This window comes from Macaca thibetana, chromosome 3 (genome assembly GCF_024542745.1).
Source record: "Macaca thibetana thibetana isolate TM-01 chromosome 3, ASM2454274v1, whole genome shotgun sequence".
Classification (NCBI taxonomy): domain Eukaryota; kingdom Metazoa; phylum Chordata; class Mammalia; order Primates; family Cercopithecidae; genus Macaca; species Macaca thibetana.
This window is the reverse complement of record NC_065580.1, coordinates 157,700,923-157,725,611: the sequence shown is the minus strand read 5'-3', so window position 1 is coordinate 157,725,611 and position 24,689 is coordinate 157,700,923. Positions and strand designations below refer to the sequence as shown.

General features: G+C 46.8%; 3 protein-coding genes across 4 annotated transcripts in view; 2 read left to right on the top strand and 1 right to left on the bottom strand.

The window, feature by feature from the left end:
* BRWD1 (bromodomain and WD repeat domain containing 1) overlaps positions 1-480 on the bottom strand; it is a 132,413-nt gene extending 131,933 nt beyond the window's left edge. Inside the window, exon 1 of the mRNA XM_050784544.1 lies at positions 100-480. Within this exon, the coding sequence (XP_050640501.1) occupies positions 100-148 (49 nt within the window). The 5' untranslated portion in view covers positions 149-480. The remainder of the gene's footprint in view (positions 1-99) is intronic.
* The window catches only part of GET1 (guided entry of tail-anchored proteins factor 1), a 655,129-nt gene that overhangs the window by 546,657 nt on the left and 83,783 nt on the right, over positions 1-24,689 (top strand). The window lies entirely within an intron of this gene.
* On the top strand, positions 527-3,199 carry LOC126950696 (uncharacterized). Its single transcript, XM_050784593.1, has one exon. The coding sequence runs from the start codon at positions 549-551 to the stop codon at positions 1,137-1,139; it is 591 nt and encodes a 196-aa protein (XP_050640550.1). The 5' UTR covers positions 527-548; the 3' UTR covers positions 1,140-3,199.

Sequence of the window (24,689 nt, the reverse complement as noted above, 5' to 3'; positions counted from 1 at the left end):
ACCGGGACGGGGTCGGGGTCGGGGCCGGGGCCGGGGGAGCCGGGGAAGCCGAAGCAGCTGGGAGCGCCAGGACGGGGATGGCACGGCCTCGCGTCTTACCCGACTCGATGAGAGGCACCGGGCGTCGGGCGGACGAGGGCTCCGCCATGGCCGGACACGGGGCGGGAGGCGGGAGCGAGCGAGCGAGCGGAGCGTGTAGGCCGCGCCGAGGCCTGACCGGGCTAGCGTCCCCTCTCCTCAGGCGCGCGCCGCCGCCGCCGCCGCCGCTGCCGCCGCCATGCCGTGCGCGCCTCCTGGTCCGACGCCTCCGCGGGGGAGGAAGTAGTGCCTCACAGGAGACGGAAAGTAGTCCCTCCGTGGGGGGCGGGGGCCTCGGCGCCAAGGGAGGACTGCAGCTTGCGTCCCGCCCGGGAAGGCGAGCCTCGCTCCGCTGTCTGTCTCCGGGGACTCGATGAGGAGAAAGTGACGCGGGGGTAAAGACCTGGGCGCCCAGGGTAGCGGCGGCGAGTGGGGGAGGGGAGGGCGCGTGGCCCGGATCCCTGCGCGCGATGAGGCGGCCGCCCAGGCTTTGTGAGGCGGCGACGCGACGCCGGGCGGTCCAGCAGCGTGCGGGTACCGGGGGCGGAAGCGCGGCCGCCGGAGGGGGCGAGTCACCGCCGCCCCCCGCGGGACCTGGGTCCTCTACGCGGGACCGCAAGGGCCCCGAGCCGCGGTTCTGCAGGGTCGCCCGCTCCGGGTCGCTCGGAAGGGTGACTTCACGAACCGGTCGTCTGGGGCCAGCGCGTTTTGCCCCCCACGATAGACTTCCAGGACGCGAAAGCTTTGAAAGTGAGGATTGGCTCGCCGCGCCTCCCGCACGGGGGAACGCCGCCCGGACCCGCGAGCCTAGGGCGGGTGCCTCGGATACCGGCGATGCCGGAGCGTCTGCGGCGCTGAAGGCCGCCGAGACCCAGCCGCAGCCCCCAGAAGCCGGCAGCCTGGTAGAAAATTACATAAAATGCAGCGCTTCGCCGAGGGGGTGCGAGTCGGGGGAGCAGCGCGCAGCTGCGGCTGACGGCTCGGCCGGATCCGTCCAGGCATGGACAGGAAAACGGGATTGCGGGGAGAAGGCGGTGCAACGGGCCGCAGACCCTCCCTGAGAAGAGAAGCCGGAAACTCGGGAGCCATGTGTAGTTAAAATCCTCTTGGAAGACTAGTAGACGTGAGGTTGGAGAGGTGGACGAGGACCAGAGAATTCCCTTGTCTTGCCAGGCTTCTGACCTAACTGTATGAGTTTCCTCAGCGCATCCAGCCTGCCCTGCTCTGACCCCTAAAGTACAGCGGTGACCCTAAATGGTGTCCCTGCCTTCCTGGAGTGCGCGTTAACGTTCTGATTCTTACTCATGGCAATAACCCACACACCACATAGAGGTTAAATGTGGTTCAGGTCAGACTCTGGGGCAGGACTCACTGCCTGCACCTTGTCTTGGCTCCACCAGCTTGACCTTGAGCAAGTCACAACCTGTGGGTCTCAGTTTTCCTGACCAGTAAACCGTAGATAATTCCTCACTAGTAAACACAATATTTGTGCCTGCCTCATAAAGTGGTGAGGATTTAATGAATTAATGTGTTCCTGGCATATAGTAAGCACCGTATACAGTTGGCTTTTATTTACACCAAATAGCAAAAGCTTTTTTTTTTTTTTTTTTTTCTTGAGACAGGGTCTTGCTCTGTCGCCCAGGCTGGAGTGCAGTGGTGTGATCTCACCTCACTGCAGCCTCAGCCTCCCGAGTAGCTGGAATTGCAGACACGTGCCACCACGTCCGGCTAATTTTTATATTTTTAGTAGAGACGGGGGTTTCACCGTGTTGGCCAGGCTGGTCTCGAACTCCTGGCCTCAGGTTATCCACCCGCCTCGGCCTGCCGAAGTGCTGAAGATTACAGGCGTGAGCCAACGCGCCTGGCCAAAAGCTTTTATATGTATTTATAAATAGATACAGATACCTGTAAGGCTGTCCAGGCGTGGTGGCTCACACCTGTAATCCCAGCACTTTGGGAGGCCAAGGCGGGCGGATCATGAGGTCAGGAAATCAAGACCATCCTGGCCAACATGGTGAAACCCCGTCTCTACTAAAAATACAAAATGTTAGCCACCTGCGGGGGTGCGCGCCTGTAGTCCAAGCTGCTTGAGAGGCTGACGCAGAATTGCTTGAACCCCGGAGGCAGAGGCTGCAGTGAGCTGAGATCGTGCCACTGCACTCCAGCCCGGGCAACAGAGCTAGACTCTGTCTCAAAAAAATATATATCTGTGAGGTAACAATCTAAACATGTTTGAGCTAGTGAATCAGTAAGTTAACTCCTTACATCTGTTAACTCAGCAAGCAGTAACAAGTGATGGTGATTTAAAAAAAAAAAAAAAAAAAGGAGTGGGAAATGAGCCACAGCTTTGCCATCAAAGACTTCAGCGTCTCTTAGGGGAAACAGATGTAAGCAAATAATGACACGATTTAGGGCAGAGATAGGAGGATCAACTTGCCTCTGCGCGGGGGAAATGTTAGGGAAGTTCGGGTTATCCAGGCCTACAATGTGTGTAAAGGGATTTCAGACATAGAAACAACAGAGGGCCAAGACATAAATATAATTTTTAGTTTAAGGAATCCGAAGTTTAGTGTGACTACTTGGGGTGACTTCGGAGAGGATGGGATCATGATGTCAGAAGCTGAAATTGGTAGCGGTTGAAGGATTCTAAGCCAGGAAGGAATCATTTTCTATTTTAGGATGGATTTGAGAAAGTTAAGACCAAGAGGCACTTAACAGACCCCTGAAATAGAAAAGATATATGAGGGCATTGGTTATAAGGATAGTGAAGAGACAAGTTCAGAAATATGTAGGACATTAAGTCTGCAAGATGAAGTTGGGATGAAATAAAAAAGAATCACAAAAATCTCGTTTGGGGCTTGCTGAGGTTGTGCCAACAAATAAGGTAGGGCATACAAGCTGGTAGCTAGATTGTTAACATGAGTAACTGCTTGCAACAACTTGATTATTCGAAGTTACAGTGCATTGATAACTATGGTACAGTGTGATCTGATGCTGCAAGATTACCAATGTTACCAAATGACAAAGACATCAGGGGAGAATTTAAACTTTCAATGATTGACCAAGGAGTTGTACATTTCATTTTGTAACAAGGGCATAAGATAAAAACCCCCAAAAGATATTAACAAGAATTTATATTCCAAGTTCGGGTCATTGTCTGAAATTATAGTTCTGGTGGTTGGCAGCATAGTAACCATTACAGGAGATCGGAAATGATGACACGAGCTCAGACACAGTGGCTCACACCTGTAATCCCAGTGGTTTGGGAGGCCAAGGCCAGAGGATTGCTTGAGCCCAGGAGTTCGAGACCAGCCTGAGCAACATGGTGAGACCCCATCTCTACAAAAAATAAAAAATAGCCAGGTATGGTAGGTGTGTACCTGTAGCCCCAGCTACTTAGGAGGCTGAAGCAAGAGAATGGCTAGAGCCTGGGAGATGGAGGCTGCAGTGACCCATGACCACAGCACTGTTCTCCAGCCTAGGCAGCAGAGCAAGACCCTGTCTCAAAAAAAAAAAAAAAAAAAATGATGACATGAGTTTTCCTTTGCAAGCGCCCTGGGAGTCCTTTTACGACTTACTGTCACGTTCATGACAAATATTCTTTCTAGATTTTGAATAGGAAAAAAGATTTCTAATGAGAGGGAGAATATCTTCCCCATTCAACTCCCAGATGTCAAAAGACTCAGATACAACTCACATGTGCCTACCAGGAGGAGGAAAAGGAAATACGCTGTCCAGGAGCAACTCCTTAGTGGGTACCCGCCAGAAGTGGTCTCCAAACAAGGCAAGAATCGGTGTATTCCTCACACAATTCAATCCAAGCCATTCCTTACGTACACACTGAGGTTTGCTTTTGGGTAAATGAAAATAACTTGAGTTTCACCACAAGAAAGCTATATGGTAAGTAAATGTTGGAAAATCTTAACAGCAGGTGACATTAAGCTATAGGGTTGCATTTTCAAGGGAACCAATGTCTTAGCCGGTGGCAAGCAACTCCTGACTGGATAAACAGCTCTCAGATGTCGATGATAGGCTCACTGCACAAGGAGAAAGCTGAGACGCGGAGAGATTTAAGTATGGCCCAAGAGCATATAGCTGGTAAGTGGTGGCTGGACTGCAATCCCAAGTCGACAGTATTAGACTGAAACACAAACACTGCAGAGTCCTTTATCCCTTGGCCATGTTTCACGAAAGAGGAAAATGGGACCTGAAAAGTAGGAGACTTACACAAGATTGCACAGCTAGTGCATCAGAGAGCTGACATTTGAAAACCCACATAAGTATATGTGTAATCTCATTTACCACAGGCAAGTCTTAGATTGTGTTGTTCCCATTTTAAGAATGAGGAAACTAGGCCGGTTGTAGTGGCTCTCATCTGTACTATCGGCACGTTGGAAGACCAAGGCAGGAGGATCGCTTGAGCCCGGGAGTTCAAGGCTGGTCTTGAACGTAGTGAGACCCTCTCTCCACAAAAAATGAAAAAATTACCCCATGCATGGTGTTGGGTGCCTGTAGTTCGAGCTATTGGGGAGACTGAGGCAGGAGATCACTTGGGCCCAGGAGTTCAAGGCTGTCACGAGCTATGGTGGTAGCACTGCACTCCAGCCTGGCAACAGAGCAAGACCCTGTCTCAAAAAAGAATGAGGAACTAAGGCTAATAAAGTTTAAGAATTTGCTTAAGCATGGAAAGCTTTTTTTTTTTTTTAAATCTGTCTGCGAATGACAGGAAAATAAAATTTAGTAAGGCCTTCCAAGTCACCACTTAGGAAGCCCAACAGCATTAAATGTGAATGCATATCTAGAAAATGGTGACCAAACTAGTCTGATTCCAACAATTCACATAAGAGAGTGGTCAAAATGGAATGAATTCGTAGATTAGAGTGCATTTCAAAAGACTCTAAAAAATGATATAAGGAAATCTGTGGGCAATGGAGATCATGCAAAACAACTCAGATACATAATCCAAAGCCTAATATTAGTTTTAATGCAAATTTACGTTAACTGAATTTAGGTTCATTCAGGAGGCTATCCTGATGTTGATGCACACACAACATGAGCATACCTCTAAGGGGCAGGAAGTAGATGATGTTGGACCTCCAGAACACTATACCACAAACTGGATCAGCACCTAGAGGTGAAATTAAATGCGCACAAAAGCCTGGATCACTTCATTCATTCAACAAAATATGTGTTGAAAGTCTTCCCTGGCTCCTGGGCTTTTTTTCAGTTTTTTCCTCTTTAGAGACAGTATGTCATTCTGTCACACAGGCGGGAGTGCAGTGGTGCAGTCATAGCTCACTGCAGCCTCAAAGTCCTGAGCTCAAGCAATCCTCCTGCTAAGTGCTTGAGACTACAGATGTGCACCACCATGCCTGGCTAATTTTTTTTTAATTTTTTGTAGAGATGACGGTCTTGCTCTGTTGCCCAGGCTGGTCTCAAACTCCTGGCCTCAAGTGATCCTCCCACCTTCATCTTCCTGGACTTCTGTTAGATAAATTCCCTAGGAAGAGGAGAGTTAACACTTTGATAGATTGTATTTATTTATTTATTTATTTATTTATTTATTTATTTATTTATTTTTTAAAGACAGGGTCTCACTGCATTGCTTGGCCTCAAATGACCCTCCTGTCTTGGCCTCCCAAAGTGCTGGGATTACAGGCGTGAGCCACCACACCCAGACTTTGATCAATTTTTTGAGGACTTTCAAAGTAAATATGAAGAAGGTATCTGATCTTTTGATAAGCCCTTAGTCACTAGTAGATATTATATTGCATTTAATTCCTGAGGCCCTTCCTCCACCTACTAGTGGTGTCATCTTTCCCACAGGACCTTTTCTTCCCTTTAAATCTAACCCAACCAGCTGTCCCCTTAATGCTACTTGTCCCTGCCTTCCTCAGCAAATTGTTTCCACATTTATCTCTTCCCTCTCCAACTTCGGCCTCTCCCTTGCCATTGGCTTCTGTCCTATTTGTTCCCAGCTTGCAGGCGCTGGCCCATGTCTGTCTCCAAGTCTTACTCGTTCTTACTTTGAAACGTTTCTCACAGCACTAAAGAAAACACAGTGTGGTTGGACAAGACCTTGGGAACATGGGAGCTGGGATCAGAATGTGTTTGTGTTTGGATGTCGGAGTTGGGCAACCTCTTGGCTCAAATATTTTTCTGTTTTTTCTTTAATCATCTTTAAAATGAGCATGACAGCTAATAACATTATGTTTGTATGCTGGACTTTGTCCTAAACCATTTCCATGCATTATTTAAGGATCATGAGACAGCTAGATGTGTTCGTGAACATTTCCAGAGAACATGCCTGTGAAGCTCTCTGAACAATGCCCAGCTCTCAGCATGACCCTGTTATATAAGAATGATTCTTTTTCTCTCCATTGTCACTTAGTTCGGGCCCTTTTTTTTTTTTTTTTTTTTTTTTTTTTTTGAGACGGAGTCTCGCTCTGTCGCCCAGGCTGGAGTGCAGTGGCCGGATCTCAGCTCACTGCAAGCTCCGCCTCCCGGGTTCACGCCATTCTCCTGCCTCAGCCTCCCGAGTAGCTGGGACTACAGGCGCCTGCCACCTCGCCCAGCTAGTTTTTTGTATTTTTTAGTAGAGACGGGGTTTCACCGTGTTAGCCAGGATGGTCTCGATCTCCTGACCTCATGATCCACCCGTCTCGGCCTCCCAAAGTGCTGGGATTACAGGCTTGAGCCACCGCACCCGGCCTAGTTCGGGCCCTTAATCATCAAAGAGTATCCTCCTCAAAGTTCTCCCTGACTCCCCACTTAATGAATCCTGTCATTACTTTTATGGGGTTTTTTTTCATTTATTTATTTTTATTTTCTTTGCCACTTCTGTATCTTCTTTGGAGATAATCCTGTCACTACTTGTAAAATCCCTAAGTACAACTTAACATAGTGCTTCTCTGTTCACATCTTTCTCATTCACTGTCACCTCAAATCCAAACTCCTTGGCTTGCTTTTAACACCGTGGAGGACATTCTACTCTCCTCCCTCCCTGCTCCACACCCAGGAAAGATGACTGTGCGGTAAAGCCACGGCTCCCTTGCCATTGAGTTTCCAGTGGGATTCATCCAGTAAGAGGCCTCAGCCGAAGATGGAAGGGTAGGAGGAGAGCGAGGTTGGAGTTTCCATTTTCCCAGCTCTCTTCCTGCCAAGCCACAGGTTGATAGTAGCTGCTGTTTGTGTGGGACAACTCTCTTTGCACATAGAGACCCGCTCTGGGCTTTAATACCACTGCCTCCCCTGCCCCTTAAGGAGTTGGGCTTCTCTCTTTTTTCTTGTTGAAACAGGGTCTCACTGTGTCATCCAGGCTGGAATGCAGTAGCGCAATCACATCTCACTGCAGCCTCGATCTTTCAGGCACAATTGATCCTCCCACCTCTGCCTCCCACCACCACAACTGGCTAGTTTTTGCATTTTTTTCTACAGACAGGGTTTTACCATGTTGCCCAGGTTGGTCTCGAACTCCTGGGCTCAAGCAATCCTCCTTCTCAGCTTCCCAAAGTGCTAGGATTATAGGTGTGACTACCACACCCAAGCCATTAACCTCTTTTCAAAAATCTTAGAGTCGTATCTTTTTTGGAGGGGGAAGGGGATGGAGGACAGGATCTTGTTCTGTTGCCCAGGCTGGAGTGCAATGGCATGATCTCGGCTCACTGCAACCTCCGCCTCCCGGGTTCAGGCAATTACCTGCCTCAGCCTCTCCAGTAGCTGGGACTACAGGTCCCAGGCAGGCTGAGGCTGAGGCAGGAGAATCGCCTGAACCCGAGAGGTGGAGGTTGCAGTGAGCCGAGATCGAGCCATTGTACTCCAGCCTGAGCAACAAGAGTGAAACTCCATCTCAAAAAAAAAAAAAAAACAACTTAAAACAGACTTGTCCTTGTTCTGTCAAAATCCTCCAGAGCCTACCATCAGACCCAGAGGAAAAGCCCAAGTCCGCACGATCTAGCCTCTCTCTGGCTTGTCTGACCTCTCACCTGACTGCTCCCCTTCTCATACTGCTCCAGCCTCGCTCTGGCCTGACGTCCCCAATGCAGGCCTGGCCCACGGCTGCCTCAGGGCATTTGTACTTGCTGTTTGTTGTGCAAGAATGCTCTTCCCTAGAAAAACTGCATGGTTGACTCCCTCCCCTCCTTCAAGTCTTGGCTCAAATGTCATGTTTTCAATGAGACCTTCCCTAACCACCCTCAGTACAATTTAAACGTATCCTCACTCTGAGCCCATTTCTCTTTTACTCTTCCTGTGTTCTTTTCCTCCATAGCACTGTTGATTTTCTAACCTACTGTAACGTGTCCCCGTCTATTTTGTTTATTGTCTATCTCCTGCCGTTCTATGAAGGCAGGCAGAGATCTGTGTCTGTTTTGCTCTCTGATACATCTGCAGGGCTATAATGAGTCCTGACATACATATGGTAGGCATGCAATAAATATTTGTTGGTGGTTTAATGAAAAATTGCTCAACTAGACAGTCCCTCAAATTAGAGATAGTTATGCTTTCAACATTTACTCAAATCTTTCAGCCACTGTGGTGGTTAGATCTGAAGACAAGGCTGGGTGCGGTGACTCACACCTGTAATCCCAGCACTTTGAGAGACCGAGGCAGGCAGATCACTTGAGGTCAGGAGTTCGAGACCAGCCTGACCACATGGTGAAACTCCTGCCTCCACTAAAAATACAAAAAAATTAGCCAGGCATGGTGGCGGGCACCTGTAATCCTAGCTACTCAGGAGACTGAGGCAGGAGAATCGCTTGAACTTGGGAGGTAGAGGTTGCAGTGAGCCAAAATCGCACCACTGCACTCCAGCCTGGGTGACAGAGTAAGACTCTGGCTCAAAAAAATATCTGAAGACAATCTGCAGAAACTTGTTGGCCCATCACATACCTGGAGATATGGCCTCCTTGGCTCAAGGCTCCCCTCAAAGGCAGCAGGATAGTCAAAGTCTCTGGAGCGGAAGAGTGAGTGGAAGGAAACACTTTCAGGTGGTGCAATGGAGGCTGCTTTAGGAGAGGGTCCCCATGCTACAGGAACAGGGCATCCTGTCTGTTTTTTTTCCCAGGTGCCCCATGCCCTCCATTGCCAGCCTGCTTCAACCCACTGCCAGCAGCCTGTTTCACAGGCCTCCATCTCCCTGAGCCCCCGCAGAACACCGCACTCACCCCTAGCTTCCCCCAGCCTCTCTCTCAAACTGGCTCAGTATCCTCTGGTTTCCTTGGAGTCTCACAGATCCCAAAGATGAAGAGACAAAACCGGCCTTGCTTGCCCCCAGGGTGAGACTTTGGAGCTGTGGTGAGGGAGGGAAAGATCCCAGCAGACCCAAGAGGAAGACTACAGAGGAAAGGACAGAAGCATGGAGAGAAATTCTAAGTGGGAGGCTGGGGAAGAAGGGAGAGCTTCAGGTCACTGGGTCATCCCACCTGGAGATAGTCCCCTTGTGGCCTTGAGACTTATGCAATGGGCAAATGCAATCTGAGTACCTAAGGCAAGGACTGCCCTTATTCTGGCAATGACATTTAACACCTAATTGCGGTAATAACCCCTCTTTGCCACCTGGAGAAAGCTTCCTGGCCCCTCTTTTTCACTTGCGGGCAAGTCTGACCAAGAACAGGGTAAAGAAACCCATAGTCGAACACAAAACCATCTTTTTTGTTTTTATTTTTTTGACTGTAGAGACAGGGTCTCACTATGTTGCCTACACTGGTCTCAAACGCCTGACCTCAAGCAGTCCTCCCACTTCGGCCTCCCAAAGTGCTGTGATTACAGCACGAAACCACCTTATCATTAAAAAATTAGGGCCAGGAGGCCGGGCGCAGTGGCTCACGCTTGTAATCCCAGTACTTTGGGAGGCCGAGGCGGGCAGATCACGAGGTCAGGAGATCGAGACCATCCTGGCTAACACTGTAAAACCCCGTCTCTACTAAAAATACAAAAAATTAGCCAGGCGCGGTGGCAGGTGTAGTCCCAGCTACTCGGGAGGCTGAGGCAGGAGAATGGGGTGAACCCGGGAGGCGGAGCTTGCAGTGAGCTGAGATCGCGCCACTGCGCTCTAGCCTGGGCGACACAGCAAGATTCCATCTCAAAAAAAAAAAAAAAAAAATTAGGGCCGGGAACAGTGGCTCACACTTGTAATCCCAACACTCTGGGAAGCCAGGGTGGGAGGATCACTTGAGTCCAGAAGTTCGAGACCAGCCTGGAAAACATACCAAAACCCCACCTCTACAAAAAAATACAAAAATTAGCCAGCATGGTGGTGCATGCCTATAGTCCCACCCACTCAGGAGGCTGAGTTGGGGAGGACAGCTTGAGCCCAGGAGGTGGAAGTTGAAGTGAACCGAGATTGTGCCGTTGCACTCCAGCCTGGGTGGCAGAGAGAGAACCTATCTCAAAAAATAAAAATTAAAAAGCTTTTAAAAAGTTAAAAAATTGAAGCCACCAAAGGTTAAGATATGAATATTAGTAATTAGACGAGATTAAGATGATTTTTGATTTGAGAATCCAGATTCACAAATCTTTTTTTAATTTTTATTTTAGGTTCAGGGGTACATGTGCAGGTTTGTTACCTGAGTATATTGCCCAGGTACTGAGCATAGTACCCAACAGTCAGTTTTTCTTTTCGTTTTTTCTTTCTTTCTTTTTTTTTTTTTTTTTTTTTTTTTTGAGACGGAGTCTCACTCTGTCCCCCTTGCTGGAGTGCAGTGGCCGGATCTCAGCTCACTGCAAGCTCCGCCTCCCGGGTTTACGCCATTCTCCTGCCTCAGCCTCCCGAGTAGCTGGGACTACAGGCGCCCGCCACCTCGCCCGGCTAGTTTTTTTGTATTTTTAGTAGAGACGGGGTTTCACGGTGTTAGCCAGGATGGTCTCGATCTCCTGACCTCGTGATCCACCCGTCTCGGCCTCCCAAAGTGCTGGGATTACAGGCTTGAGCCACCGCGCCCGGCCTTCTTTCTTTCTTTTTTTTTTTTTTTTTTTTTTGAGATGGAGTTTCGCTTTTGTTGCCCAGGCTGGAGTACAATGGTGCAATCTCAGCTCACTGCAACCTCTGCCTCCCAGGTTCAAGCGATTCTCCTGCCTCAGCCTCCTGAGTAGCTGGGATTACAGGCATGCACCACCATGCCTGGCTAATTTTTGTATTTTTAGTAGAGACGGGGTTTCTCCATGTTGGTCAGGCTGGTCTCGAACTCCCGACCCTAGGTGATCCGCCTGCCTCAGCCTCCCAAAGTGCTGGGATTACAGGCATGAGCCACCATGCCCGGCCAACAATTAGTTTTTCAACCCTTGCCCACCCCCGACCCCAGCTCTAGGAGTCCCCAGTGTGCACTATTACCATCCTTATGTCCATGAGTACCTGATGTGTGGCTTCCACTTACAAATGAGAACATGTGGTATTTGGTTTTCTGTTTTCTGTTCCTGCATTAATTCCCTTAGGATCAAATCTTAACCAGCCACTTCCTTCAAGGAAAGTACCTTCGTGGAAGACTCTGGCTGCAAGAGGTACTTTATTAGCCCTCAGCCTATCCGCTGGCAATCTAGGCTTAATGGCATGGAGAATTATTTGTTCAGGCCAGGCAGTCTCCAGAGGCTAACAATAAAGAATCCAGAAGTGGCAAAGCAGTGCAGGGGTGCAGGGTCCCAGCAGCTAGAGTGGGCACCCGAGGCTGGGAGAGGCCCATCCCTGCCAAGGCTGGGTCTTCGGGAGCCAGGGCGCTTGTGCCTGGCAGATTTTTCCAGCCTACATGAGAGCAAATGACTTGATGGGCACCTCTCCCTGTAGGACCCAGCCTAGCTTCTGAAAGAACGAGGCTTTGCAGGGGGTTAGACATGGGTTGGTTTGCTTCCAACAGGCCTTTAAGACAGCAGAGACCAGCATCATTTTTTTTTTTTTTTTTTTTTTTTTTGAGACAGAGTCTTTCTGTCGCCCAGGCTGGAATGCAGTGGCCCGATCTCGGCTCACTGCAACCTCCACCTCTTGGGTTCAAGCAATTCTCGTGCCTTAGCCTGCGTAGTAGCAGGGATGACAGGCACATGCCACCACGCTCAGCTAATTTTTGTATTTTTAGTAGAGACAGGGTTTGCCATGTTGGCCAGGCTGATCTCGAACTCCTGAGCTCAAGTGATCTGCCCACCTTGGGATTACAGGCGTGAGCCACTGCACCCGACCTAGACCAGCATTTTGACCAATCAGTGCATTCATGTTACTTAAACAGAGGAGACAAAACAAAATTCATGTAATCACAGAAAGCAAGGATTATCACAAAATGGGTGTGTTCGTTATAATTTTTTAGTAGATTAATTTTCCGTAACAACAACTAAAAGATACAATTTCCTATAACAAACCTACAAAAAACCAGCCTTGCCAAATTCTAACCTTGCAAAGGTTACACATTCCACAGAATTTAATTATAAAGCCTTTTCAGACAGCAGAATATAAGAGAACATCTTGTCATTCACAGTAAATAAGTGAAAGTGTTACAAAGAAAAAAAATTAAAAATAAATAATTCAGAAACTCAATTTTACCCTGAAAAGATATATAACATATACAGAGTTACCTTGAACCAGATAGTGGTCCCATGTGGCTAATGCTTTCTAATTAGTAACTTTGGAATAACTAAGGTGTAAGTTCACTAGCTTTCTCTTTTGGCATCAGAACAAAGAGTAATAGACCAGGCACGGTGGCTCACGCTTGTCATCCCAGCACTTTGGGAAGCCAAGGTGGGCTGATCACAAGGTCAGGAGTTCAAGACCAGCCTGGCCAACACAGTGAAACCCCGTCTCTACTAAAAATACAAAAATTAGCCGGGTGTGGTGGCAGGCACCTGTAATCCCAGCTACTCAGGAGGCTGAGACAGGAGAATCACTTGAACCCGGGAGGCAGAAGTTGTAGTGAGCCAAGATTACGCCACTGTACTCCAGCCTGGGTGACAGAGCTATTTCCATCTCAAAAAAAAAAGAACAAAGAGTAATGACCAGCCTACTACTTTGAATTATCTATACTCTTAAAAATCTGCATTGTTGGCCGGGCGCGGTGGCTCAAGCCTGTAATCCCAGCACTTTGGGAGGCCGAGACGGGCGGATCACGAGGTCAGGAGTTCGAGACCATCCTGGCTAACACAGTGAAACCCCGTCTCTACTAAAAAATACAAAAAACTAGCTGGGCGAGGTGGCGGGCGCCTGTAGTCCCGGCTACTCGGGAGGCTGAGGCAGGAGAATGGCGTAAAAACCCGGGAGGCAGAGCTTGCAGTGAGCTGAGATCCGGCCACTGCACTCCAGCCTGGGCGACACAGCGAGACTCTGTCTCAAAAAAAAAAAAAAAAAAAAGAAAAATCTGCATTGTTTTCTCAAAAAGATGGAGTTGGGTTGACATGTAAGCAGTCCTTCAATTGCAAAGAACATAGATGTGAAATTTGACAGTTACATAAAGCAGGAGATACAAAATCCGTATCTACAATCCATAAGCTACCCACTGACCCCCAAACAGTTTTCCAGAGCCTCCTAAATTCCCCACGAGAAGCTGAGGCTGTGGAATATCCCACTCACACCCAGCATGGATTCCATTAGGTGGGAGAAGCTCTTTTTTTTTTCATTTTGAGATGGAGTCTCGCTCTGTCACCCAGGCTGGAGTGCAGCTCACTGCAACCTCCGCTTCCCGGGTTCAAGCGATTCTCCTGCCTCAGCCTCCCAAGTAGCTGGGATTACAGGCATGTACCACCACGCCTGGCTAATTTTTGTATTTTTAGTAGAGACGGGGTTTCACCATGTTGGCCAGGCTAGTCTTGAACTTCTGACCTCAGGTGATCCACCTGCCTTGGCCTCCCAAAGTGCAGGGATTACAGGCGTGAGCCACCACGCCCGGCCCTGGCAGCTTTGAATTCCTGGTGTCAAGCATTCTCCTGCCTCAGCCTCCCAAGTAGTTGGGACTTCAGGTGTGCACCACTTTGCCCAACTCCTGGAGATTTTTAGCCTTCCTGACCCTCTTTCCCACCTGACACTGCTAGAGGCTCTATCATCCTGTTATCAAGTACAAGACACTCTGTTTCTCTGAGTACTTCCAGCAATGAAGCCACTTTGGTGTAGCCACTTTAACATGCTGTTTTGACCCAAGGGGTGTCATGTCACGGCCTAAAACAAAGTAGATCTGAAGTAGATATGTTCATCCATCCGTAAGCCTCATCCTACTACTGAACTTCGCCCATTGCCAATTCCTAGGGCATGGGGCAGGCAGGGAGTGGGAGGCGATGGCGTAACAAGGAGGCTGGGGACAGGGACAGGGCAGGCTCAGGAATGGGAGGGATGAGAATGGAGCAGGATGGTGGTTACCCTTGGGATGGGGAGGAGACTGGAATGAGGCTTCTGAAGCTCTGGTTATGTTCCGTGTCTTAATATGAGATGTATTCACATGGCAAACAAGACTCGCATAACACGACACACATTTGTCGATTTGTACAGAAATGATATACGTCATTCTAAGCAAAGTGACTGCTCTTTTTCTCAAAAACCCTTTGCCCTTTGAATGGTCTGTGTCACAAAGTCTCTGCTTTGTCTCTTAAACTTATAACCATTGTACTGCTTTTTTAAACTTTTAATTGTTAAATAGTCTGGGCACAGTGGCTCACACCTGTAATCCCAGCCCTTTGGGAGGCCTAGGTGGGCAGATCACAAGGTCAGAAGTACAAGACTAGCCTGACCAACATGGTGAAACCCCATCTCTACTGAAAATACAAAATTAGGTGGGCATGGTGGTGCATGCCCGTCATCCCAGCTACGTGGGAGACTGAGGCAGGAGAATTGTTTGAACCTGGGAGACGGAGGTTGCGGTGAACCGAGATCGCACCATCTTGTTGCCTGGGCAACAAGAGTGAAACTCCATCTCAAAAAAAAAAAAAAAAAAAAAAAAATCAAGAATAGCGGAACAAACCCTCTTGTTCCCTTTAACCCAGGTCCCCACCTGTCAGACATTCTACCACATTTGTGTGTTGGTGTGTGTGCATGTGTACACACTCATGTCATTTCTTCCATGAGGAAGAGCTTTACTTCTCCCCACCTTGATTTGTTTCTTTGTTTGCTTGCTTATGTGGGTGCAGATCCATGGGTTCCTGTTTTTTCGTGGGATCACAATCCATGACACACACTGTGTAAAGCTGTCAGGCAGTCTGCACTGAAGTTGAGCATACGCACACTCTGTGGCCCAGCAACCTGCTTCTCGGGTATGAACACAACAGAGCCCCTACATGTGCTCACTGAAAGATACGTGCAAGTGTATTTCTACGAGAGCTGCTTATTCTGAGGTCTTCTGTGGTTCCATGTTAATTTTAGGATTGTTTTTTCTATTTCTGTGGGGAAAAAAAGCCTTTGGAATTTCTATATATGAGTTTTGTGATCTTTTCTATATATATATATATGAGGGTTTTCTATAAATGAGATGATGTCATCTGCATATGCAGACAATTTGACTTCTTCCTTTCTGATTTGGGTGACTTTTATTTCTCTTTCTTACCTAACTGCAGAGCTACTTATAATAGCTCCAAACTGGAAACAACCAAATGCCCGCCAACCATAGAATGGAGAAATAAGTTGGAGTTTATTCATAATAATGATAAACTATAAGGAAGTGGGAGTGAATGTGCCACATAAGCGCCTCTTACAAATAGAAGAAATGAGCCAAAGAAGCCAGACACCAAAGATGGCATACCATGTGATTTCACTTGTCTCTAGTTCAAAAACCAGGCAAAATTAGTCTATGGTATTAGAAGTCAGGATAGTGGGGCTGGGTGCAGTAGCTCATGCCTATAAGCACTTTGGGAGGCCAAAGTGGGCAGATTGCTTGAGTCCAGGAGTTTCAGACCAGCCTGGGCAACATGACAAAACTCTGTCTATACAAAAAATATTTTTTTTTTTTTTTTTTTTTTTTTTTTTTTTTTGAGGCGGAGTCTCGCTGTGTCGCCCAGGCTGGAGTGCAGTGGCCGGATCTCAGCTCACTGCAAGCTCCGCCTCCTGGGTTCACGCCATTCTCCTGCCTCAGCCTCCCAAGTAGCTGGGACTACAGGCGCCCACCACCTCGCCCGGCTATTTTTTTGTATTTTTTTAGTAGAGACGGGGTTTCACCGTGTTACCCAGGATGGTCTCGATCTCCTGACCTCGTGATCCACCCGTCTCGGCCTCCCAAAGTGCTGGGATTACAGGCTTGAGCCACCGCGCCCGGCCTTTTTTTTTTTTTTTTTTTTTTTCTTTATGATGGCATCTCCCTCTGTCACCCAGTGCAATGGTGCCATGTTGGCTCACTGCAACCTCCACCTCCCAGGTTCAAGCGATTCTCCTGCCTCAGCCTCCCTAGCAGCTGGGACTAGAGGCATGCATCACCATGCCCAGCTACTTTTTTTTTTTTTTTTTTTTTGTATTTTTAGTAGAGTTGGGGTTTTGCCATGTTGGCCAGGCTGGTATTGAACTCCTGACTTCTGGTGATCTGCCCACCTCAGCCTCCCAAAGTGCTGGGATTACAGGCGTGAGTCACCGTGCCCGGCCTATACAAAATATTAACCAGGTGTGGTGGTGTGCACCTGTAGTCCCAGCTACTCCAGAGGCTGCAGTGGGAGGATCACCTGAGCCCAGGAGTTTGAGGCTGCATTGAGCCGTGATTGCATCACTCTGGGTGACAGAGTGAGACCCTGTTTGAAAAGAAAAAAGTCAGGATAGTGGTTATCTCTGGAATGTGGATGATGACCAGAAGCTTCTGGTTATATTCAGTTTCTTTTTTTAATTTTATTTTTTGAGACTGAGTCTCTCTCTGTCACCCAGGCTGGAGGGCAATGGTGCGATCTCAGCTCACTGCAACCTCTGCCTCCTGGCTTCAAGCGTTTCTCCTGCCTCAGTCTCTTGCATAACTGGGATTACAGGCGCCCACCACCATGCCTGGCTAGTTTTTGTATTGTTAGTAGAGACAGGGTTTTACCATGTTGGCCAGGCTGGTCTCGAACTCCTGACCTCAAGTGATCCACCCGCTTCAGCCTCCCAAAGTGCTGGGATTACAGGCCTGAGCCACCGTGCCCAGCCATATTCGGTTTCTTAATCTGAGACGTATTCACTTGGTGAATAAGTCAGTGAGCCACATGCATATGATTTATGTGTGTACGGGTGTGTGTGTTATTGAAATGTGTTATACTTCAATAAAAGGTTTATGTTAAAAAAGGCAAAAGGAAAAATTCCATCATGTCTGCGATAGTCAGAATAATGATTCTCCCAAGATATTCACACCCTATTTCCTGGAATTTGCAAATATATTATGTTATGTAGCAAACAAGACGTCTCAGCTGTGGTTTATTTACTTTCAATTTTTTCCTGGTCACTGGGACTGCCACGGAACCTGTATGATTTAGTTGAGGATCTCAATGTGGAGAGACTGATCTGGATTATCTGGGTGGCTCCACTCCAATGCAATCGCTAGGATCCTTCTAAGAGGGAGGTTAGAAAGTCAGAGTCAAGGCTGGGCACAGTGGCTCACACCTGTAATCCCAGCACTTTGGGAGCCCGGATGTGGTGGTGCGTGCCTTTAATCCCAGCTACTGGGGGAGGCTGAGGTTGGAGAATTGCTTGAACCCAGGAGGTGGAGGTTGCAGTGAGCTGAGATTGTGCCACTGCACTCCAGCCTGGGAGACAGAGTGAGACTCCATCTCTAGAAAAGAGAAGAGAAGAGAAAAGTCAGAGTCAGAGAGGAGATATGACAATGGGAGCAGAGGTCAGAGTGATGTCCTTTGAAGTTGGCAGAAGCAGCCATGAGCCAACAAATGCAGGCATCCCTTGGAAGCTGGAAAAGACAAGGAAACAGAGTCTTCTCTGAAGTCCAGAGGAAGCACAGCCCTGCCAATGCCTTGATTTTGGCTCCCTGAAACTCAGTTTGGACTTCTGACATCCACAACAATAAAATAAATTCATATTGTCTTAATGCCTTTGAGTTTGCGGCAACTTGTAACAGGAACAATAGGAAACTAATGCATTGTCTGAAGCAACTGTGAAGGGCATAATAATCTACTCCAGGAGTTTAATTAATAATTTTCCAAGTTATATGAAACCATTTAATTCACAGCTCAAGAATTCCAGACTCTGGCTGGGCACGGTGGCTCACACCTGTAATCCCAGCACTTTAGGAGGCCCCAGCGAGTGGATCACTTGAGGTCAGGAGTTCAAGACCAGCCTGGCCAACATGGTGAAACTCTGTCTCTCTACAAAAAATTAGCCTAGCGTGCTGGTGCATGCCTGTAATCCTAGCTACTCGGGAGGCTGAGGTAGGAGAATCGCTGGAACCCAGGAGGTGGAGGTTGTAGTGAGCAAAGCTCATGCCACAGCCACTGCCACTGCACTCCAGCCTGGAGACAGAGTGAGACTCCATTAAAAAAAAAAAAAAAAAAAAAAAAAAAAAAAAAAAAAATTCCAGACTCTGGCAATACGACAAAACAGGATTTCATAACACTCCCAAAAGATGATGTTAGCTCTCCAGCAATGTATCCAAACCAAGATGAAATCTTTGAAATACCAGATAATGCAAAAGACTGATTATTAAATTACTCAAAGCAATACGAGAGAAAGGTAAAAACCAACATAAAGAAACCAATTCAGGACATGAATGAAAAATTTTCTAAAGAGATAGATATTTTAAAGAAAAACCAGTCAGAACTTCTGGAAACAAAAGACACATTTAGGGAATTACAAAACGCAGTGGAAAGTTCTAATAATAGAATAGACCATGAAGAAGAAAGAATTTCAGAGCTTGAAGAAAAGTTTAACCCAATCAACCCAATTAGACAAAAAAAAAAAAGAAAAAAATGAAAATTAAAAAAAAAAAAATGAACACATGCCAGGAGTGATGGCTCATGCCTGTAATCCCAGCACTTTGGAAGGCCAGTGTGAGCAGATTGCTTGAGCCCAGGAATTCAAGACCAGCCTGGGCAACATCTCTACAAAAGATGCAAAAAATAAGCTGGGCATGATGGCAACATCTGTCAACACTTGTAATCCCAGCAACCCAGGAGGCTGAGGTGGGAGGATCACCTGAGGCCAGGAGGTCAAAGCTGCAGTGAGCTATGATTGTGCCACTGCAATCCAGCTAGGGCAACAGAGTGAGACCCTGTCTCGAAGAAAGAGAAAGAATAAAGGAATGAACACAGTCTCCAAGAAATATGGGACTATGTAAAATGGCCAAACCTAACAATTATTGCTGTTCCTGAGAGAGAAGAAAAAGGAAAAAGTTTGGAAAATTTATTTGAGGGAATAATTTAGGAAAACTTCACTTGACTTGCTGGAGTTTTAGACATACAAATACAAAAAGCTGAGAGAATGGGAGATTCATTGGAAAAAAGATATCTCCAAGGCATATAGATATTAGGCTATCTAAAGTGAATGTGGGTCAAGCACAGTGGCTCATGTTTGTAATTCCAGCACCTTGGTAAGCCAAGCCATGTGGACTACCTGAGGTCGGGAGTTCGAGACCAGTCTGGTCAACATGGCGAAACCCCGTCTCTATTAAAAACAAAAAATCAGTCAGGTGCGGTGGCTCATGCCTTTAATCCCAGCACTTTGGGAGGCCAAGACAGGTGGATCATGAGGTCAGGAGTTCAAGACCAGCCTGGCCAACCTGGTGAAACCCCGTCTCTACTAAAAATACAAAATAAATTAGCTGGACATGATGGCAGATGCCTGTAATCCCAGCTACTCGGGAGGCTGAGAAAGGGAATTGCTTGAACCTGGGAGGCAGAGGTTGCAGTAAGCCGAGATCACGCCACTGCACTCCAGCCTGGGTGACAGAGCGAGACTCTATCTCAAAACAAAACACACACACACACACACACACACACACAAACACAAAATTAGCCAGGCGTGGTGGCAGACACTTGTTGTAGTCCCAGCTACTCGGGAGGCTGAGGCAGGATAATCACTTGAACCCAGGAGGCAGAGGCTGCAATGAGCCGAGATTAAGCCACTACACTCCAGCCTGGGCAATTAGAGTAAAACTCCTTTTAAAAAAATAATAATAATATAAAATAGGCCAGGCGCAGTGGCCCATGCCTATAATCTCAGCACTTTGGGAGGCTAAGGTGGGTGAATCACCTGAGGTCAGGAGTTCTTCAAGACCAGCCTGGCTAACATGGCAAAACCTGTCTCTACTGAAAACACACAAAAAAATTAGCCAGGCGTGGTGTCGGGTGCCTATAATCGCAGCTACTCAGGAGGCCGACACAGGAGAATTGCTCGAACCCCCGAGGCAGAGGTTGCAGTGAGCTGAGATCGTGCCATTGCACTCCAGCCTAGGCGACAAGAGCGAAACTCTGTCTCAAAAATAAATACATAAATAAAAATAAAATAAAAATAAAGTCAATGTGAAGGAAATAATTCTAAGAGCAGTGAGACAAAAGCATCAGGTAACCTATAAAGGAAAATCTATCAGACTAACAGCAGACTTCCCATTAGAAACCTTACAACCCAGAAGGAATTGAAGGTCTTCTCTGTAGCCCCTTAAACAGAATAACTATCAGCCAAGAATCTTGTATGCAGCAAAACTAAGTTTCATAAATGAAGGAGAAATAAAATCTGTTTCAGACAAGCAAATGCTGAGGTAATTTGTCACTGCCAGACCAGTCCCACAAGGAATGCTAGAAGGAGTTCTAAATCTCAAAAACAAAAGGTCGGCCGGGCACGGTGGCTCAAGCCTGTAATCCCAGCACTTTGGGAGGCCGAGACGGGCGGATCACGAGGTCAGGAGATCGAGACCATCCTGGCTAACACAGTGAAACCCCGTCTCTACTAAAAATACAAAAACTTAGCCGGGCGAGGTGGCAGGCGCCTGTAGTCCCAGCTACTCGGGAGGCTGAGGCAGGAGAATGGCGTGAACCCGGGAGGCGGAGCTTGCAGTGAGCTGAGATCCGGCCACTGCACTCCAGCCTGGGTGACAGAGCGAGACTCCGTCTCAAAAAAAAAAAAAAAAAAAAAAAAAAAAAAAAAAAGGTCAATATGCACCAGAATAGAACCTCTTGAAAGCATACAACTTGCAGGGAGGCTGGGCACAGTGGTTCATGCCTGTAATCCCAGCACTTTGGGAGGCCAAGGCGGGCGGATCACGAGGTCAGGAGATCAAGACCATCCTGGCTAACACAGTGAAACCCCATCTCTACTAAAAATACAAAACATTAGCCGGGCCTGGTGGCATGTGCCTGTAGTCCCAGCTACTCGGGAGGTTGAGGCAGGAGAATCACTTGAACCCGGGAGACAGAGGTTGCAGTGAGCCAAGATCGTACCACTGCACTCCAGCCTGGGTGACAGAGTGAGACTCCATCTTAAAAAAAAAAAAAAAAACTTGCAGGGACTATAAAACAATAACACAATGAAGAAAACAAAGTAGTTAACAACTGACATGATGACTGGAACAGTACCTCATATCTCAATATTAACATTGAATGTAAATAATCTAAATGCTCAGGCTGGGCACGGTGGCTCATGCCTGTAATCCCAGCATTTTGGGAGGCCGAGGCAGGCAGATCATGAGGTCAGGAGATCGAGACCATCCTGGCTAGCACAGTGAAACCCCATCTCTACTGAAAATATAAAAAATTAGCTGGGCATGGTGGCGGGTGCCTGTAGTCCCAGCTACTCCGGAGGCTGAGGTGGGAGAATGGGGTGAACCCGGGAGGCGGAGCTTGCAGTGAGTTGAGATGGTGCCACTGCACTCCAGCCTGGGCAACAGAACTAGACTCCATCTCACAAAATAATAATAATAATCATCATCATCATCATCATCATCTAAATGCTCCACTCAAAAGATACATGTTGGCAGAGTGAATTAAAAAATCATGAACCAGCCAGGTGCAGTGGCTCATGCCTGTAATTCCAACACTTTGGGAGACTAAGATGGGCAGATTGCTTGAGCTCAGAAGTTCAAAACCAGCCTGGGTAACATAGTGAAACCTCCTCTCTACAAAAAATACAAAAATTAGCCAGGCATGGTGGTGTGCACCTGTAGTCCCAGCTACTCAAGAGGCTGATGTGAGAGGATTGCTCGAGGTCAAGGCTGCAGTGAGCCAAGATTGTGCCACTATACTCCAGCCTGGGTGACAGAAGAGAAAAGAAAATCACAAACCAAATATCTGCTGTCTTTAAGAGATTCACTTAACACATAAGGATTCTTATAGACTCAAGGTAAAGGGGTGGAAAACGGTATTCCACACAAATGAAAACCAAAAGTGAGCAGTGACAGATATTCTTATATCACATAAAACAAACATTAAAGCAAAATCATGTAAAACAAACTTTATTTAAAGAGAGAGAGAGAGAGACAAAGAAGGTCATTATATGATGATAAAAGAATCAAACCAACAAGAATGTATTACAATCCTGAATATATATGCACCTAACTCTGGAACTCCCAGGTTCATAAAACATTTACGAATAAACCTAAGAAAAGAGATAGACCACAACACAATAATAGCAGGGAACTTCAACAGTCCACTGACAGCACTAGAGAGATTATCAAGGCAGAAAGTCAACAAAGAAACACTGGAGTTAAACTGCATATTGTAGAACAAGTGGATACACAGATATTTACAGAACATTCTACCCAAGAACCGCAGTGTATACATTCTTCTCATTAGCACATGCAGCATTCTCCAAAACAGACCATATGATAGGCCACAAAACAAGTCTCAATAAATTTTTAAAAATCAAAATCAGCCAGGCGCAGTGGCTTATGCCTGTAATCCCAGCACTTTGGGAGGCCGAGGCAGGTGGATCACCTGAGGTCAGGGAATTCGAGACAAGCCTGGTCAATGTGATGAAACCCCATCTCTACTAAAAATACAAAAATTAGCTGGGCGTGGTGACGGATGCCTGTAGTCCCAGCTACTCAGGAGGCTGAGGCAGGAGAATCGCTTGAACCTGGGAGGTGGAGGTTGCAGTGAGCCGAGATCACACCATTGCACTCCAGCCTGGGCGGCAAGAGCTAAACTCCATCTCAAAATAAATAAATAAATAAATAAATAAATAAATAATCAAAATTATGGCCAGGCATGGTGGCTCACACCTGTAATCCCAGCACTTTGGGAGGCTGAGGCGAGCGGGATCATGAGGTCAAGAGATCAAGACCATCCTGGCCAACATGGTGAAACCCCGTCTCTACTTAAAAAAATACAAAAATTAGCTGGGTATGGTGGTGCATGCCTGTAGTCCCAGCTACTCAGTAGGCTGAGGCAGGAGAATCGCTTGAACCTGAACCCGGGAGGCGGAGCTTGCAGTGAGCCAAGATCACGCCACTGCACTCCAGCCTGGCAACAGAGCGAGACACTGTCTCAAAAAAAAAAAAATCAAAATCATATCAAGTATCTTCTCAGACCACAGTGTAATAAAACTGGGAATCAACTGCAGAAGAAACCCTCAAAACTATACAAAAAACATGGAAATGAAACTATATGCTCCTGATTTTTGTCTAACAATGAAATCAAGATGGAAAAGTCTTCAAAATGAATTATAATAGTGACACAAGTTATCAAACCTCTGGGATACAGAAAAAGCACATGTCACAAAATGCCTACATCAAAAAGTCTGAAAAATCACAAATTGATAACCTAATGTCACACTTCAAGGAACTAGAGAAACAACAACAAACCAAACCCAAAGTTAGCAGAAGAAAATAAGTAACAAAGATAAAAGCAAAACTAAATGAAATTGAAACAAAAAAATACAGAAGATCAATGAAAGAAAAAGTGATTTTTTTTTTTTTTTTTTTTTTTTTTTTGAGACAGAATCTTGCTCTGTCACCAGGCTGGAGTGCACTGGCACAATCTTGGCTCACTGCAACCTCCGCCTCCCGGGTTCAAGTGATTCTCCTGCCTCAGCCTCCCGAGTAGCTGGGACTACAGGCATCCACCACCACACCCAGCTAATTTTTGTATGTTAAGTAGAGACAAAGTTTCACCATGTTGGCCAGGATGGTCTCGATCTCTTGACCTCCTGATCCACCCGCCGCAGCCTCCCAAAGTGCTGGGATTACAGGTGTGAGCCATCACGCCCGGCCTGAAAAAGTAATTTATTTGAAAAGATAAACAAAATTGATAGACTATTAGCTAGATTAATCAATAAAAGAAGGGAGAAGATTCAAATAAACTCAATTGGAAGTGAAAATGGAGACATTACTACCAACAGCACAGAAATATAAAAGATCATTCAAGACTACTATGAACACTTCTATGCAGACAAACTAGAAAACCTAGAGGAAATGGACAAATTTCTGGAAACATACTACCCTCCTAGCTTGAATCAGGAAGAAATAGAAATCCTGAACAGATGAATAACAAACAGTGAGATTGAATCAGTAATTTTAAAACTTCCAAAAAACAAGCCCAGGGCCAATGGATTCACAGCCAAATTCTACCAGATCTTCACAGAAGAATTGGTACCCATCCTACTGAAACTATTCGAAAAGACTAAGAAAGAGTGAATCTTCCCTAACTCATTTTTTGAAGCCAGTATCATCCTGATACTAAAGCCAGGACAGGACATTTTAAAAAAATAAAACTGCAGACCAATATCCTTGATGACCATAGATGAAAAATCCTCAACAAAATACTAGCAAACT